This window comes from Rhagoletis pomonella, unplaced genomic scaffold (genome assembly GCF_013731165.1).
Source record: "Rhagoletis pomonella isolate Grant_MI unplaced genomic scaffold, Rhpom_1.0 Rhpom_scaffold_00006, whole genome shotgun sequence".
In the NCBI taxonomy this organism is placed as follows: domain Eukaryota; kingdom Metazoa; phylum Arthropoda; class Insecta; order Diptera; family Tephritidae; genus Rhagoletis; species Rhagoletis pomonella.
In genome coordinates, this window is record NW_023458560.1 from 21456556 (window position 1) to 21476564 (window position 20009).

The 20009-nt window shown below is 38.0% G+C and overlaps 1 protein-coding gene across 1 annotated transcript in view; it reads right to left on the reverse strand.

Annotated features, from left to right (window-relative positions):
• The window catches only part of LOC118740502, a 5833-nt gene extending 1392 nt beyond the window's left edge, over positions 1-4441 (reverse strand). Inside the window, exon 1 of the mRNA XM_036472057.1 lies at positions 7-4441. Coding sequence (XP_036327950.1) covers positions 7-2887 — 2881 coding nt within the window. The 5' untranslated portion in view covers positions 2888-4441. The remainder of the gene's footprint in view (positions 1-6) is intronic.
• Between the last annotated feature and the right edge of the window lie 15568 nt (positions 4442-20009).

The window sequence follows — 20009 nt, forward strand, 5'->3', positions numbered from 1 at the left end:
CTGCCGCTGCCGCTGCCGTAGGCGTGGGCGATGATCTTGAGCTAGTAAGTCCAGCGCCAGCACTATTACTACCGCTGCTGTTGTGCTCATGTAATCGCGGTAGTGTTCTGCTGGTGAAATGTGGGCTACTATGATTGCTACCGCTAACGCTACCGTGTTGACTCGCCGCTGCCGCTGACATATGTTGCTGCAACTGTTGCAGTGGATGCATTTGTAGGTGATGATTGTGTTGGTGTTCCGCGCCTGGTACCAGTGGTAGGCCGTAATCGTTGGGATAGCCGCCGCCGGCGCTAACACCAGCGCTGGACGAACCCGAAAGATTAGTGGTGGTTGTTGAAGCCGTCGAATGCGTACCACCGCCACTCATGCCACCCATACCACCGCCATTTGAGTTATGCAGCATCGCTGCCGATGAGGTGGAGGGATTGTGCAGCATACCATTGGAGCCAACTGTTTCATTACTATTGGTGGGCGCCAATCCACCGGCGAGCTGTAAGTTGTTATAGTGCGAGCGCGGGAATGTTTTGCTGAAGTAGTCGACGGTGCGTTCATGCAAGTCGTAAAGTTGGTGTGACTCCATGATAGGCGTCTTATCAGTATAACGCTTCAGGTAGAGGTCGTCGGCAGAGGAGGTGCCCGTAGGCGAATTCTCCCACAAGCCCGAGGGGTAGAGGGAATCACAACCACCCGCGCGACTGTATTCACCACTCGAGTTGCCCAGTTCGGTGCCCAAATTTGCCGTCAATATTGCTGGTATTCTTAAATCGACGAATTCATCACTGCCGTAACGTTTTGTGTCATTAATGAGATCTGGGTTATTGCCAGCCGACGCCGTGGGCGAGAGAAAGCAGGGTGCCGTGGATAGTACGCTGCCATTATTGTCATAGCCAGTTGCGGAGTATGGCAGATCGGTGAGGCGCGGTGGTTTCTGTACAGGGTTGGCAAAGCCCGCCTCATTCGCCGCCATTGCTGCACTGCTCTTTCGTTCCAATGAGCCAGCTGCGTCAATATAATTAGGTATGTCGCCATTGACAATAACTACGCCCCCCATGCTTCCATTTCCGTTTATAGGTTGCTGCTTGTTCGTTATAGAATTCTGATGATTACCACTCGTCACCACCTCCATGTGGTTGGGCGTCTTGCTTTCGGTGTACGGCTGGCGCTTGACACGCATGAGCAGGAACATAACCGCCAGCAAAATGCATACGATTAACACTACCAACGCCGCGCTAAGGCCAACAATTTGTCCGCTGCCCAACGACGCCATGCCTGCGGCACGCATACTCACATGTAACGTGAAGTTGGCCTCCGCAGTGCCTGCACGGTTTTCCGCAACGCAGTAAAATTCACTGGAGTCCGTTTCCTGCGCATTTGTTATCACTAAACGCGAATGTTTCTCGAAGTGTCCACTCTCGTAGATATGCACGCGTTGATAGGAACTGAATGCGCTGTTGTTCGCTAGTAGCCTACCATTCCAATACCAATTCATGACGGCAGCTGGAATAGCTTTTGCGCGACACACCACCGAAGCATTCTCACCCATTGTCGCCTCCACATAATGGCTGATGGGCAACATTTCTGGCCGGCAGGCAAAATCCTCGACCTGCAGATCAGAGAAGGTGCGATCTATTATTCGCTCGGGTCCACCTGCGCACAGTGGTGCCACCGGATAAGGTATATTCTTCTGCGTCAACCATAGTTTCGCATCACGCATGCGACAATCGCATAGCCACGGATTGTCGTGCAGTTCGATACCGTGCAGCTTACTCAGGGTCTCGATCGTGCGTGGCAGTAGCACACTCAGCTTGTTGCCGTTCAAGCGCAGCAGCGTCAGACCTTCCAGACCATCGAAGGCTAGTGGCGCTATGGACTGTATGTCACAGTGCGACAGATCCAGCTTGTGTAGCGCAGGCGTACTGGCGAACGAGTTTGACTCGATCTTGTGTATGTGATTGGAAGCGAGCGTCAATTCGCGCAACGAGGAGATATAACTTAATGCCAGCGAAGGCACCACTACTAGCAAATTCTGTGACAAATCCAGTTCGACCAGATTGGTGAGACCCTTAAATGTTTCCGGCTCAATTTCGCCTATCTTGCAGCTGCGCAAATACAATTTCTGTAAGTTCAACAAATTTGCGCGTATGAATTTCTCATTCGACAGCGTTTGCAGCTTATTGCCCGACATGTCCAACACCTGTGTTGACGGATCGATATTCTCGGGTATTTGTATGAGCTGCCGGTCAATACACTCCACCGTCTGCTTGCCGCCCTTCCACTTGCACGCACACACCGTCTGACAGCTGCTCAGCTGTGGCTGCTGATGTATAATTAACGTGTTGTCCGCAGCGGGCACGTGCGTGTGCGTGTGATATGGTGGTGGTAAAACTGGTGGCAGTACTGCCGGTGGCGGTGGTAGTACTGCTGGCGGTGATGGTGGTGCAGGTAGCTTACCGAACTGCGCCATATAGTCATCGGTCATGGCCTGGCTGTCGGCCACCGAGTACACATCGTTATTGATGTTGGCGGCGTGATGCTTGCCGACAGCGCCACCTGCGTACACGGTATTGGTGGCATCGAGGGGAAAGTGTGGCGTGGTTAGACTATTGCCGCCACTTGCGGCGCCATACGAAATATGACCCGAACTTTGGCGATTATAGCGTGTGGCCAGCGACACAGGTGGCTGGCCGATGAGTAGCAGTAGCGAGATGAGTAGATGTGGCCACAGTGGTGGCAGCAAGCGAGTTGAGTTAGGAAATTTGATGCGGTTCTGTGTTGTTTTCGACAGCGACTTCCGGCAGAGGTGAAATGGATGTGTATGTGGATGTGAGCACGGCTGCCTTGGCCTGTAGCGGCAGGTGATGTAGAGTAGTTTTTGTTGATTTTGCATTTTTTCCGATTTTTTAATCGCCGACTCAGCTGTTACGTATGGTAGTTAGTTGAGTTTAGGACTTTGTTAGTGCACATGAGTGCATATTGAGTATCTTCATTGAAAGGATATACTGCTCGGCGAATGTTGTTTGCGGTGCAGAGCTTGCGCGATATGCAATTTCAGTTAGTTCTATTTGGGAGACATGTGTCTCTTTTATTGTGTTGTATGTATTGCTTTCTTTTTTTTTGCACTTGATATGTGAAATTTTTTCTTTCTATCTGCAGTCTTAGTTGGATATACGACAAGCTGTATATTTTACTAGTCGCTGCATTTTTTTGCGTGGTTTTTTTTCTGAAGTAGTAGTTTTTTGTATTAGTTTTTACCTTTGCGTGAGCTTTTCACTGAACGTGAGGCTCAGCGTCTACACTTTCTTCAATATTAATTAATTATTAATAAGTTTACACTCAAAATGTTCTGCACGCAATTCAGTCGTACGCCTGCTGTTTGGGGAAGAGGTGAAAGGAAAAGCGTGTAAGCAACTATGATAAATTAAGGTCGAAAATAAAAGCGATTCCGTATAAATGTGAAAATTAAAAATAGTTATTTTTTTCTTTTTTCTAAACACGGTTTCCACGCGGTTTTTGATGAATTCTATGATTGTGGGAGCGTCTGAAATGTTTGCTTCACATTTGCCCCTAAATTAAACGCTGCTGGCTTGAAAGAGGGAAAGGGTCACAACAACAACACGAACAAACAAAATCTGAGTAAATGATTTATGCGTCGCTGGCTCTACATTTTTGAATTCTTTTGTTTTGCTTTTACTTTTTTTTAGTTTTCCTTTCACGAAAGCATTGCTTTTGTGAGCTGTGTGCTCCTTTTTTGTTGTAGAGCTTATGCTGAGCTTTGCATTTGATTTTCACACACACAATTTTCACAGGGATTCGCGCTTAACCTTTGATAATTAACATAAAGCACGCGCTGCTGCATTTAATGCGTGTCCTTGTCGCTGCCGTCGACGAGTTCTTCAACTAGATTTTTTTGTTTTAATTCTTTGTTTTTTAGATTTTACGTCAGCATTTTTTGTCGATAACGAGGGAATGTGCTTTTGTGTTTGTGTTGTTTATTAGAATGTATGTATGTATATGTGTATGTAACTGTCGCTTAGCGAAGGTGGGTGGTTCATGGTCATAGAACTGCTCTTTTTATGTATGTCTCAGATGGTATTCAAACACTGATTTATTTGTGTTTTTTTCATTTTTATTCCTTATGTCTCTTAACGTTTTGATACACCTTTTCTTTATGAGAAAAAAGCTTACTTTTAATTGACTACTGTGAAATGTTTCGCGAAATAACTTACAACTTTCATGTAACGTTTTCACTAACCACCAGAAGCTTTAAACGCTAAGATTTGCGCTCACACCAAACACTGTCTATTTTCGACAACTAAAATTCTATGCAGTCGATATTTATTTTTTTGCTGTTGATAACATTACGCGAAACTCTATTTCACTTCACTTCGCTGTGTTGTTGTTCGCATAAATTATATCCTAAACACGATCTACCTCCTGCCGCGCGCACAATCATCCCTTCGACTTTTTGATTACGTTTGTTCTAGCGATTTGGTGCATGTAATTTTTTTCTTCGTTTTTTTGCAACTAACAAGCGTTACATTTCTAAACGCACACATCCAGAAAATCACAAATGCAACGTATACTCTACTGCCCACTGATAGACGCGGAATTTTCACATCCGCTTTGTAGTTTCAATGCAGGCGCTGCCGCTACCGCCAACGTCAGCGTGTTGCAAAATTCATTGCCCGAAAAAGGATGCGCGGCGTTACTTTATCAGCTTGTTGACTGGCTCACGGACTGCCTAACAGCCTGCCAGTCTATTTGCCTCGCAGCTTCGGCTAGTTTTGCTTCGTTTGGCACAATTTCGCATTTAACGATTTTTTACTCCGACACGCTGTCGTCTATTTCATTCAGTAAACTACATACACGAAAATTCACGAAAATCTTCAAAATTCCTCACAGCAAAAATTTGCAATCAACGCGTACCTATGTGTATATTTTTTATTGAAATTTTCACATTTATCCAATTGTTCGTTTCTTTTCCACCTTAAGTGTCGTTTACTTGTAATCTCTGTGGTTCACTTCATTTGCAAATTATTTATTGCCTTTATGTTGACGAATTTTATAATTTTTAGCAACATTAATGTGTACACTTGTATTATGATTTCACATTCAAATTGACATTAACAATTTTATAACACCGCCTTTACGAATGCACCCAACCGCTCGTCATGGTTAATCGTCGTGGACTGAAGAAAAATGAATTGAACGCAAACTCAAAATGCGCTATACTAGTTAGCACAACGACAGCGCCGCCGATGGTAGCGACGAACCGGATGGAGTACGAATCAATGCCATGGCAGTGGAGCATACTGGCTAGCCCATACATGTACGTATGTTACTCCAAACATAAGTCGCTCAGAGTCAACAGGATTTTGGTGCGCTCCATGCAGCTGCTGGTGCGCGATGAAGTGAACCATTATGTGTGTGTGTGTGGGTACGCGCGGGTCAGTGAGTATATCAACTGGAGACTTCTCTCTGCACTTTACCTTTTTAACGAAGCGGAAAATGAGTTTTACACAAGAAGCGCGCCGCTCACTGGAAATGCCGGAAAGGTAGCGGTTGGGGTGGAGATGGTGACGTTGGGAAAACGCTAGCAACATGCTGCTGATACATTTGTGGCTAACATTTGATACGCGCATGCAGTTGTCGTTGAAGCCTTCAGAAAGTCTATTCAACTGATAGTTATTTAAGTTTACTACCCATCGGATGTTTAAAAAGAGGGAATTAAGTGCTCACCTCGGAAATGTCAACCAACATCAATAAGGTGCTGTTCACTGGAACCAAGTTCACCAAATTAATTGCTGGTCCATTCCGCTTGCCCATTCCACTAATTCAGACTAAAATGTAGTGAATAAAGAACAATAAGCAACCGAACTCAGATAGATGTAAAACATCTACATACTAGCATACTTAACACATACGGAAGGTCTATGGTATAGTTAATGAACGGCGGAAGGTATTACCTTTCGTTGGTGCATGCGTGGGTTTGGCTCATAGCTCTTGTATTTACAGATCAATCCTTTAGTATTAAAAATTTATTAAATCTTGGATTTGTTACAGCTGCATCGTATACCGCCGTGAGCGATGAGGATCCTGAAAATCCTCAAAAGAGCCACAAAGGTGAACCTGCCGGATAGAACGACTCCTTAAAAATCACACAAAAAATCGGAACCATATATAAACGAAGGAAGTTATCTACATTGCAGCAAAACGCAAAAATACATACTGGGCTAGAAAGATGCGCTGGCGTCACATCACCAATACAATGCCCCAACAGGATTGTTATCTATGTACGAGCAGTGACTAAGTAATCGTACACGTGCAGTAATCTGACTAGTGCGCAACGGGAACGCTAAAGATGAAAGATGGTTCAAAACGACATTATAGCAGCGCTGGTAATACTGGACGACCCTGAGAAAAGATATGGCGAATAAAATTTGTCACAGAAATATACCAAAACGGATTCTGGGAAAACCTAAATATTCTGGATATTTATGGGGAACCACTGCCGCTATACCAGGGCACCAGGTAAGGCCTTGTTGGAGAAACTGAACGCGGTTTATATGGCTTACTTTGCAGGCCATGGTTCGTAGGATACGGTGTACTTGAATTAAGTTTCGCCGTAAGATTGCTGCTTTAAGCTTTCCGGTCGGTTTCTAAGGCTGGGGGTAACGTTATATTAAATATTCCGACCTATCTGCTGAACGTAATTAACCGAAATAGGCCAGAAGGTTGTTGAAATATGTAAAATTCCGGTACTCGAGGTTGGAAACAAACAAAATTCCTGCCTTCCTGACTGGGAAAGATTTCAAAAGTGCTTATATATATTCCATAGTCCAAGGAAGTCTTTGATATATTAAGGAGAATTTTAGTTACTTACTTCTTTCGATAAATACTAGAAGGAGTAGTCAGATTTCAGCGTACCCGAAAGAACGGCTGCTATGATGGGGAATGTCATGCCGCTGCAGACAAAAGTAATCCCCTGGCACTGAAGAGGCAAGCCAAAGGTATTTGGCGTAGTAAGCTAAGCGGTCACCCCTCGATACGCACTGGCAAACCTTCAAGAGAATTCAGCCATGAACAACTATAGGTTCCTCCTGTTGTTACGACAACATCACAATCACGCACGCCACAATCCGATGTCAGCGGTAAAAAAATCTCAATGTCTGTTCTACCTTCTCGAATGATTTACGGGTGTTTGCACGTTGGCGGCGGCGAGTTCCGCAGACAGTGCGACGATGTGCTGTATGAGCTCCACAGCGATATAGAATATGAAGCGGTAGCGCAAGATGTGAACCTTTTATCATTTATAAATTGGGTGACTTCAATGGAGAAGCCAGGCGCTAGCTGCCGTAGGCTGATGTGCAGTGATCTGCGAGTAGGCGTGCTTTGTCAATGGCTACCATAAGTCCTCTTCTGCGATGGTAAGACCAGGTGAAGAAGGACTTTGTTTCACTACTTGGCTTTTACATTTGACGCTAGTTGATAAATGTGAGAAACGACTGGGAGCTTTATTTTAAGTGCAGATATACCAAAATGAGATATTTTTCTTACAAGAGTTTTCTGATTTTAAACATCACGATTTTACTTGCAGTAATATCCAGGGTTTTGTGTCTGCTTCAATGTATCGCTCTCATTAGGCGCCCAGTTAACCTTTTACATCTCATCCTTAAAAAACATAGTTGACACATTTTTATATACAATGTAAGTATGTATGTACTATGACTATATATATACATGTACATATCGTCACCTGAAATGCAAGAATAAGTAATAACAGCAACGTAATTGAAATAGAAAAAGTCCTGAAAAACATTTTTTATTTTTTTCATAAAATTATGCGGGAATTATAATTCGATGAAATCCATCTTATCAATCAAAAACTGAATTTTTAATTTGTTATTAGTTGCGACTATTTTTATTTCAGCGACGATGTTTGTTACGTCTTTTTGCATTTCAGGTGACGATATAGTACCTATGCTGCTATTTCGGAGTTTACCATAAGAAGCCACATGTGGCCGAACCGGTTCATTACAATTTTACTAAACAATATTGCTTGGAAATGCAACATTTAACCGTTTTGCAACAAGTTCTTGCAACATATTGCTGATTGAAGTTTGTTTCGACTTGTTGGTAGATTTGTTTTCTCTTCGAGAGAGAGATTCACTTCTTAAATTTACATAAGTTTGCATTGAAGAATAACCTATATGTATTTACATAAGTAAGTAAGTATTGCAAAGCATCAAAATTTTTGCACAAATATATTAGTGTATATACAATACATAGTGGAATATAGTATGAAAGAATATAAACACGAAATATTGAACTTAAATAAAAATTTTAAATTACATGGGTACATACAAAAAAAAAAAAAAAAAAAAATTCAAAATAATTTTGTACGTACTTATAAACAATTTAGAATTCATATATAAACAAATATATATACATGTACATATGTATGTATTGTATAATTGAATTTAAACTTTACTTTTCTTATCGCTCTCGTCCTGGAGAGCTGACCTGCTGTTATTAAAATCTCAGAGTATTGCAGTCAGCAAAACATTGAGAGAGGATAAATGAGAACTTTATACACTCATACATACATACATACATAGTTATATATGAAGCTCACTACCAATTTCATGCATCAGTTCATAAATCTCAACCGAATCCGACACCCACGAAAACTATAAGCAAATACAAATGGGGTGGCTTGTGAGCCTGTCGCGGCGGAAGGAGAGCACACGCTAACGGCAAAAAAGTTCCTTGTGTTGCATATAGAGTCGCAACAGTAACCTGCATATTGCATGCGAATCGTAGATTTGTATGTACATATGTATGTATGTGTGCATGCATACAAATATACGCTCGTTTGTGTAGAGCTGCTAAGCCAAAATGTGGCAAGCATTTGTGAACCGCTGTTGCATGTTGCAATTGCCACAGACACTTGACTTACTCCCACAGTTGTTGCTGCTGGTGCAGCTGTTGCTGTTGCCGTTGTTGCTGCTTGCTTTCCGACATTGTAGTTGTCAATATTTGTTGCTAGTCTACTAATGTACATACATACATATGTATGCAGGTACCTACAGTTGTTGTATTTGCAGAGTTGTTACAGTTGTTCTTCAATGTTTTGCCTTTCTCTCGACCATTTCTTGTTTTAGGTTTGTTTAGTCTTCTTCTTCATCAGCTGCTATGCCATTTTTATTTTTTTTTAGTTTGAAGTGAAGGCGGCTGCAAGCATATTTTGTTGTTTTCACATTTTCTAGGCAACTGGGCTAATCGATTTAGTGTAGGGATCAATGCTTTTGTAGCCATTCTAACAACAACAACAACTGATTCCATAAGGTGCGCATAGCAACAAAAGCAACACAAGAACACAAGAAAGCAGCAGCAGCATAAGATTTTTTATTCTTTGCTCCACTGCCTTGTGTCATTCTTTGTGCCATTCTTCATGCTATTCTTCGGTGTACACACGCTGCCTCCGTTCTTTGGTGATTCGCTTCGACGGTTTGGCAAAATGAAGTTGTGTCGCTGACACACTTGTTGTTGTTCATATTGTTTCCTGTACTACGAATAGTGTCTGACATTTTTTTCTCAATTTTCATTTACCAATTTCAATTCACAGCCAATCTATACATCTATTCATGACTTTCTCAGCGCACTTTTTCTGCCTCATTTCTTCAACGTAGCGATTTTTTCGCTTTCCCTTAAATGCGATTATTTTCGGTTTTTGATTTCTTTTTTTACTTTTTCACTTTTTTGTTGTTGCCAAAGTAAAGTAGTGTAAACCATAGGAAAAAGGTCAACAGCTTAGAGTGCAGTGCAGTGCAGCTGTAACTGCTGCAACGGAAATCGCTGCAACAACAATAAATCGCAGATGCGAAAACAATGCAACAATAATGAATACAACAACACTGTGCACGGAGAGCTTACAAGGCACGTAGAACAGGTTAAAATCACTTTAATTGAAAATCTGTGTCAACATTGAAGACAACAAAAGCAGCGGCAATAACAACAAGAAACACAAACACGCAAACCAGCTAGCGTAAAAGAACATAATTAAAACAACAAGAAGCCAACAATGAAGTAAACACATTCATACATACATATATATGTATGTATTACAGCTGCTTCGTGTGGCGGGTGGAGCGTTTAAGAACAGCAACAGTGAAAAAAAATCAATATAAAGAAACGCTCTTTTTTTGGTTAATTCCATTGCCGACTGCGCTAAATTGGGCGCACCAATTTAATTGTTGCTGCAAACTCTATTGTTGCACGTACTACATAACGGGTAGTGTTGTACTGAATACACGTCGCCGGAGAGTCGCGAAGGTTTAGCAGAAAATGTGCTTAATTTTGACTTTAAGTAAGGCAGTTAAAATTTCAAATAACAGCTACAGATCTATGTCTATATCCAGCAGTGGTTCATGTTTTATAAACTCTCTTAATACAGATCGGAGGCAACACTAAGCTATACTTTTACACTCGCTCCCCCGTTCCCATTTGGTACTTTGGTGTAGTATCACCCCACTTCAGCCACGTCAAAGTACCGAGATGTCAAATTAAATGACTGGCCTGTAGAAAGTTGCCACTTGTTAAAAAATTTAATTAAAATTATTTCATAAGTTAAATCAATAAAAATATGGATATCAATCGAAATGTTTTTGTAAATGCTTAATTTTTTAAGTACACATAGGAGGGTTGCCACTTGTTTAAAAATTCAAATTTAAACTAAGGCAATTAGGTAACTGCTGAGATATGTATCACAATTTAGTTGTTAAACGAAAGAGATTTCAAAAAGTCTCGGTTTGATAATATTTTAAAGAGACTTGCCAACCGTTCGAAAAGTCGAATTTCATTTAATTATGCATAAGTTATATGAAATACTAAAATGTGGGTGTCAAACGAAAGAGCATTAAAAAGTCTTCAGTTTGACAGATAGGTATATTTTTAGGCTGTCTAAAACGATTTGCCACCTGTTACAAAATTTAAATTAAAATTATTTTATAAGTTAAATGAACTATATTTAATAGCGTTGCCACTTGTTTAAAAATAAAATTCAACTTGAATTGCGGTGGATATGTATATGTATTACAATATGCGTATCTGAAGAAAGAGGTCTAAAAAGGGTTTAGTTTGAAAATATTTGAAAGAGGGTTGCCACTTATTTAAAGGGTTTAATATAAGCAGGAGTTTTATGGAAGGTTTAGTTGGGAACTACTTTTATTTGTCTAGTGTAATAAGACTAGTATGTCACTTAATGAACAAAATTACATTGAGTAAAACATGACTATGATTGGAGAAACTAAAATTCCATTTTCTAAATTTTTATTGACACACCAGAAATTCATTCTAAAATTGTTAAAAGTAGATATATGAACATAAAGAAAGTCATATATATATATATATATATATATATATATATAGAACATAAGTAATTTTGTGTAGAAATCTCCCACCCCGATATTTAATTACTTTTAAATAATATGACTTTTAAGTTAAGGCGTGCGATTAAACGTGTTAGCTGAGTGTGTATGGTGCTGTGGGGCGTATACGTTACATACGCAACTACGAGTACGTGAGCATGAGTGGTTTTACTTTTTTAGTAAATATATACAATTTCGCGATGGAATCTTGTTCATTATACAAAACTGATGATAATGCATTTTCTAAGATGGGCGTAACACCATTTTCGATAAAAAAAAAACACGTTTTTGTCGAAATATGTAACAACTCGTGAGATTTGCTCATATACATACGTACATATATAATAGGCGAACGCATCTTTTATGGAGGTCATCACATCTGGACCGTTCTTTCGAATTTCAAAAATGAGATGTCAAAATAAATAGCTTTTTTTTAATTTAGGGCCTTTTTTAAAGGTACAGGGTAATTTGAGATTTTAGAAACCGATCACTAGGAGCCTTCTCTTTACTCAAAAATGGCTGAACGAAATATGATCCACGGACCGCCTATAACCCTGACTCACATTTGGAATATTGCTTTAGGTTTTCTGAGAAGGTTTCCATCGGTTTAGATGGTAAACTCAATTTTGGCACTTTAACGCGTTTTAAACACTACTGCTTAAAATGGTTGCCGCTCGAATTTCTGTAAGTTTTTGGTCGAACTCCTCCTCTAATTAATGCTGTTGTTCCACAAATGCCCGGTGGAAGGGTTTTTTTCGATAAGATTTCCATGTCGTTGTTGTCTGCCGAAAAGCGAATCGGAAACTGTTTTTCTTCCTGTCTCCACGGGTTACTACTTAATGAATACATTTTCATTCCCATATTCAGGTATGACCTATGACAAAATATATGGTAACCGTAACCATAGCCAATTCCCAGACATATAAAGCACTGAAATGATCTTAGTGATCTCCAATCAAAGTCTTCAAGTACCATAGATTACCTATAGGCACACTTCTTTGAAAGTTAGTGTAAGTTTTAACTCTGTTGAAAAAGTGTGGCTTAGACTAGAGTCCCTTCTTAGGGCAGCTTGATAAGTGAGTGACTTTTTAGATTTTCCGCATAATAACTTGAAACTTATTATAAATATCTTATTCTTTTTAATATACCATCTACGATTTATTTTTGAACAAACTAATTCATTTAGTGTATGCTTGGCAGCCATTGAAAACATACAATTTTTGTAAATTTTTACGAAAATAAATTTCGCGGTCTCATCGGGCATTCATTTTTCGTCACAGAAACCGTAACCGAAGCTAAGCAAAGGTTTGATAAATTCTATGCTCCAGTGACGCTAAACGTTCAAGTCGCTCAAAAGAAGTCGCCAGGGCGGAAATCGTTGATAAAATCTGTGAAGTGATGTGAGACGGTAAGAATGAATTGTGTTATGTATGTAGCTGAGTCTGCGGAAATACCAATAAGTTGATATATCATATTTTACATGATCACCGCCGAATATTGTTTTGATGCATTAGATAAGTTCGCTATGGATTAGAAGCAAATATGAAAGCAAACTTGGAAAAGAGTTTAGTTGAGTAATCTATATACTTATTTCTAAAAGGTATTTTTTTTTTTTACCAAACGAAATCTCCTTTGATATTTTATCAAATTTAGTGAATGGTATCTGATTTTGAAGGGGAGAAGCTGACGTACATGCGAAAAATAGTCACGTTGTTCACGTTTAGTTATTTATTTTAAAAAGCTGAAAGCAGTGTATCCGGTCAATAAAGCGCCATATCTTCCACAATACTTCATAAAATTGAATGATTGGAACACCATTTTGAAGGAGAGCTTCACCGCTTGAGGTAAAAACAAAAAAAAAAAAAAAGAGGGTTGCCACCCGCTTAAAAATTTTGGGACTTAAATATATATCGATTACATTGTTCAGGGACTGAAAGGCGTTTAAATGCACTCTTAACCAGAAGTAATAATTTTGAATAGGGTTGCCAACTTTTTAAAAATTTACAGTGACTCAAACAAATGACCACGTGTTGATTTTCTTCAAATATTCGTAATGTTTTTCCAGATAAATTTCGTTGTTATTTTTATAAAAAATATCGTCTAAGCTTTAACAAAAACCATGTAAATCACAGTTTCATAATTTATACAAAATTTAGGAAAATTCAACAAATTTTCATCAAAATTTTAGCCTTTTATTCTGAATTTTTAGAAGGTAATGCAGTTTTATAGCCCATACCATTTTAGTCGCGTTGATTTTTGAGAATTTTTTTTTTATGCTACTTTTTCGGGTTTTTTAATATAACAAGCCCAATTAACAAAACCTTGCGTTGATATTTTGAAATTTTGTTGCCCGCGTTTTATTTCATAAGAAATTCATAATTATATGAAAATAAGTGCAAAAATCCATCACAAAAAAAAATTCTCAAAATTCAAAATCAAATTTTTTTTAGCCCTTTGAAACTTGCACTTTATCAATCTAAAAATGAAACTTGCACTTCATCAATCTAAAAATGCGTGGGCTATAAAGCTGCATACCCAAAAATTTTCTAAAAATTCAGAATAAAAACTTGAAATTTTGATGAAAATTTGTTGAATTTTCCTAAATTTTGTATAATGTTTGAAACTGTGCTACACACGGTTGTGGTTAAAGCTTAGAGGATATATTTATATAAGAATAAGAAAAAATTTTTTTTGAAAAACATTACGAATATTTGTTTAAGTCACGTGTATATCTATATATTTTTATGAAATAAAGTTGCTTACGTATTAACGAGCATAGCTCTACAATGGATTATCCTATATGAGCTGTATTTTTGTTGTGTTTGTCTTTTAACAAGGAAAATTGAAAAATTTTTCCTATTGGAAAATTCCGGAAAATTTGATTTTCCATAGATTTTTTTGTCTCCTTAATTTTGATCGTAGTACATATTACAATTGAAATGGTTGCCCAGGTTCAAAATTGTATCAGTGCTAAACGATTATGTTGGTTAAGTTACGTTAGATAGCGTTGAAAATTATTACCGATTCTATTTACAGATACCGGATTTGAAAAATATATTATGAAATTTTGTTTAAAAATACAAAGTCAGCCTTATCATGAGTTTCATTTTCCACGAACCGGTTCACTTTTCACCTTTCGTTTCCGTGTATTCACTACGGGCGAATGAATAAATTCCGGCGAAACTTACGACAAGGCTGAATGAGAAAATCTAGCGCGTACATTTCTTTTGCGAGTATGGTTCGATTGCTTCGAAGATAATTTGAATCTTTCGACATTGTACTTTCAATATTCGTATACCATTCGCCAATCCGAATATGAAACATTGCCTCGCACAACCGGAATTCACAAAGATTGGCGCATAGAAGTGCAACCCAAAAACCTCAGCAACGCGCCAAAACAACAACTGAAACAAATTTATTTCGTTGGCAACTCTGATATCGAGATCGATCAGGGTTATGCGATTAACTGTGTTATGAAATGCCAGATCTTTGGAAAATTTCAAGTAATTCATCACGGACACACCGCTTTGGTTAGGTTATTTAATATGGCAATGGAAGATATGTCTTATGACGACCACAAAACCATAATCAGAGCAGATAAATGTGCCACTGGAAGTCATTATGTGAATAATTGGTAAAAGTGTTGTACCAAAATGTTCCAACAAAAGAATAATTTTGGGCGAGACGAAGTTCGCCGGGTACGCTAGTTTAAATATATTTCTCTGAACACAACTATTTAGGTATGTAGTTGCCAATACTGCCACAATGGCAAAATTGCATGAATTAGGTTACGAATTGCTTCCTTATAATACAAGTTCGCTTGCTTTATTCCCTTGTGAATAATTCATGTCTCCAAACTAGTAGAAGTGGCTCTTATTCATATTTAAAGGGCACTTTTTGAGGAAATAAAATATAAGAATATAGTTAAGCCAGCTTTCTGCCTTAGCCAATGGACTACAAAGGATCTAGCCTATAGGCACAGCTAATAGGTCCGCGCCGGGCTAAATTTCACTCACCATCGCGAAAATTTCTTTGTACAGCTTGGTCGACTTCTCATCGACTCAATATTCCAATTCCATGCGGCTCTGGCTCTGGGAGCGGATTTGGGTTTTCTTTTTCAGAATCTATTTGTATGTACCCCTGAAAATTTTTCTTCCCGAAAAATGTCCAAGTAGTTTCATTAGTGCCATACTCCCTCCCAATTCCTAGGATGACCTAGGGATACTTTATTTAGTTAAAGCTCGTTTTATATCTGCTAGTAGTATATAACTGCCATACAAAAAAATTTTCCAGAGCTAACTTTTTCCAAAAATAATGCCGAATTTTCACTAGGCATTGAAATGACAAAAAATTTATGCAATCTAAAAAAATTCCATGTGAAAATTAACTTAATGACTATTTTTTTAACGGAATGACACGATTATTTTTAATGCCAATGCGTTCAAACCTTATCTGAATATTTAAATGTAACATTATTTTCTTAATTTTCAAATATCCTATCTCCTAACCTTTTTCTGCTCAATAATTGTATATATATGTGCTGCTACCCGAACCACAGTTTACATACGTAAACGAATTTGTCTATTGCTCGTCCACAATAAATCATTAACCAAAGTATATTTGGATTATACATAAAAATAATATTAAGGGAACCATCTCTCCTGATAACTCATTTTCTTTTTCTACTTCAATATGTATACAGAAAACTTTTGTTCACTTTCTTTTAATTTTTGCATTTTACATTAACCGGTTGTTTCCGCTTTTTCTTTTTTCGCCAATATTCCTAATTTTCTTTTAGACAACTGTTCAATTACATTACCCTATGCCGTTTTCATGAATGAACACAGAGGCTTATCTTGATTTTTGGCTTACAGTCGTCTTTCGCTTGGCATAGTTGCACGCCCAGATATCATTAAGTACATATGTATGTATGTTCATGCATAAAAAACTAGCTATGTATGTACACACACCGGTATTTAGCTACCCATGTGTAGATTCGTTTGCAGGTAGGCGGTCGAGTTCAATGCGCTGCGCTAATGGTGATTTTTCCCAACAAACTGCAATTGATTGATTTAAGCCGCTCGCCTGGGCGGTCACTGACATAGTACATTTATGTGTATGTATTACTCCGTGTGTACGTGTGAGCATATGCATTAAGGTTTGCTGGTCGACATGAATTCATGCACTCTGCATGGAAAAGTAAAAAAAAAAACATATACATATGCCTTAGGGTGGTCCTTAAAAATGAAGTGATAGATTTTTTTTTAGTCTCACCCCCTCAATCGGCAATACCAGGGCCACAGATATCACATACAAATTTTGGTCCCGATTCGAGACGGTTAAGACATGTCGCATAGGGAGCAAAGTTTAAATTCCTCTATGGAGACTCCAAAAATAAAAATCTATTTTGTTTCATCTAATTCCCAAAATCGATAGTACCATAGTCGAAGATATCGCATATAAATTTTTGTCCCGATTGGAGTCGGTTAAGGCGTGTCGCAAAGCAGTCAAAGGCCAGAGGCCTTTATGGACTCAAAAAATTAAAAATATTTTTTTTTCATACCCTAACAGCAGTTCCACCAGCAATTAAAATAGAAAACCGATTTTTTATTTTCCGTCAATTTCTATATAAAAATCGAAATATTAAAATCATTTTTTACTTAAATTGCTTTCGTCAAATTGGCTGTAAAGCAGTGATGAGCGGGTCAGGCAGAACTCCATAAGCAAGTGCAAAAGTTCGACACGCCTTAGCCGACTGCAATCGGGACCAAAATTTATATGTGATATCATAGACCATGGTAGTATCGATTTTGGGCATTAGATGAAAAAAATAATAATTTTAATTTTTTGAGTCTCCATAGAGGAGTCTGACCTTTGTCCCCTGTGCGACACGCCTTAATCGTCTCCAATCGGGACCAAAGTTTATATGTGATATCTTTGACTATAGTAGCATCGACGTTGGGGTTGAGGCTAAGAAACTCTAGTATACAAGTTTTTTTGCTTCCTACATTTAAGCACCGCCCTAATATAAATATGTTCATAGAAATACGAAAATCTGAATAATTGCAGGCATCGTTGCCAAAAATGTAGTGAAACTAAAAAGCAAATTTACCTCAAAAGGGCACAGCCCCAACTGCAGGCGTTGAATTCGCTTGCCATTTATTAATTAAGATCGATTAGTGATTGCAATAACTCTTTTTGCTGCTAACATACTTACATACAGATATATTACATACTGTACTCGTGCTTATAAGCAGGTATGTATGTATGTACATTAGAGTGGTCCAAAAAAAATTTTTCCGAGATAGGGTTTGGCCCACCTTCCAAAATGTTTCCTCTTGCCGAAAGAGGTGCTGGTACCAAACATTACGTTTCTAAGTATCCATTTAGAGGATGCTCATTATGCTCATATTTTACTCAAGAAGTATTGTGTACATATATTAATCAAACAATTGATTAAGCGACCTAAGAACATTTCAATTTTAAATTATCTAAAAAGGTATCACAAGCTTCAGTTGCCACGGTAACAGTAGCTTTTTATAAAAATCACCAATATTTTTGCCAGTTTCACAGCGATCCATTAGCGCATTTCAAGGTCATTGAGCATCCCTGTATTGGTTGCAGTAGAAAACTGAAAGTTGGTATAGCTATTAAAAATATCGAAAGGAAAAACTAGGGGGGTTCCCCGTTTTCTAGGAAGAATTTTGTTTACCCATACAAAAATTTGACCAAACTAATGTACATACAAACATATGTACATAGGTATATAGACATTTCAACGGAGTAACTTGGGTTTTTGGAAACTTAATTTCAATTTGCCAGCAATTGAAGATTAAAAAGAAATTACAAAGTTGACTTACTTAAAAACAATTTCATCATTAATGCGGTGGAGAACTATATCGGGAAACTAAGTCAGTCGGGAATTTTTTGTGAAATACTTAATCAACAACAAATTTATACAAAATGGGCAGTTAGGTGACTTGTATCCTCCTACTGTAAAGTGGCATGATCTAGTAGATCAGAGATGGGCAAAGTGGCTCCCAGGAGCCTTTTGCACTTAGGAGCCGACTTGGCACATTTAGGTGCTAGATGAGGGGTGACATCAACAACATCAACATTAACAACACTCACTGCCAAATAATATTAGACCTCCAATGATAGCTTCAAGGTTAGTCCTTTTATTAAAACAAGAAAAAGGAAAGGTGTGTAAAAAAATAAATAAAAAATAATAAAATAAATGAGCAATAAAATTATAGTAAAAAAAAACAACAACATGTTTTTATTAGAATAAGAACTAAAAAAAAAATTATTTATTGATTTAAAGATTCGTTAAATAAGGATATGAAGTTCCCTAACTTGATGTTATTTAACCTTTTAAACTAGCTTAAATAGGATTAAAGTAATTGGCACGTAGTCATAGTCGAAATAAAGTCCACTGAAAAGTTAGTTGCAGTTGTTTTTTCCAGCATCCCATTGGTAGAGGGATTCGGGGGTACGAATTTGTTGTAACATCAGGAGTCGAAGACTTGCTCTAGCTGGCCGCGGTGACATGAAATGCCTCATATGCAAATTGCATTATCGATACTTATGTATAGGGCTCGGAATCTCATGCAAATGCCTGTTTTTATTGGGCACCTTCAAATGGAAATGGTTAAGTTATCTTTACGAATATTGCAATTTATTTTAAAATGACATTCAACCGTTAGTGAAGATTTTTGCATTTTTGCATTTTTTAAATTACAACCAATATATTTAGTAGAAAATCTTAAAAAAAAAAAACAAATTACCTATAGTTTTCCCCAAATATTCATTTGAATTGGTATATATCTCTGATCAATACGAAATCACCCTAATATGGGTTCCGGGACATACGGATATTTACGGAAATGATACAGCAGACGAACTAGCCCGCCCAAGGATGGCGCTGAAGATACTCGGCAAGCCATTCCTGCAATTCATTAAAGCCGTCAAATGGCCAGTATGAATTCGCGTACTTATTATAACAGGCACATATTCGATTTTTTAGTGCATAAAATTCCAAGCCCAATTTGTGTATGCGTGTACGTATGTGAATATGCAGTTGGGGGCAGAAATGAGTGCACAATAATTTTTGTTAAATATTTGGCAAGTTTTTAAAGCTAATTTTTTGTTATTTTTTCATAAAAAGATGGTTCATGCTTTAACCAAAATAATTTAATCAAACTAAAAGCTTTACACAGAGCTTACAAAAATTTAGCAAACTTTTATTAAAATTTTGAATTTTGTAATCTGATTTTTAGGTTTTTTTTTTGAGTATGCAAGTTTTATGCGGCTGCGTTGATTTTTAATATTTTTTTTTTGCTGACTGCTTTTTGTACTTTTTTCTATACAAGCATAAATTTTTTTATCGAAGAAAATGCGCAGGACCGTTTGCAAAGAAAATTATTAAAAAAATCAATGCCAGATTTTATAAATTGCACGTATTGTATGAAAAAACTTGCAAATATGTAGAAAAAAAATCACCATGTACTCATTTCTGCTCCCGACTGTATGTACGTTTTTGCCGTTCTTTTTTGAAGCAATGGCAACACCTCGAATGCA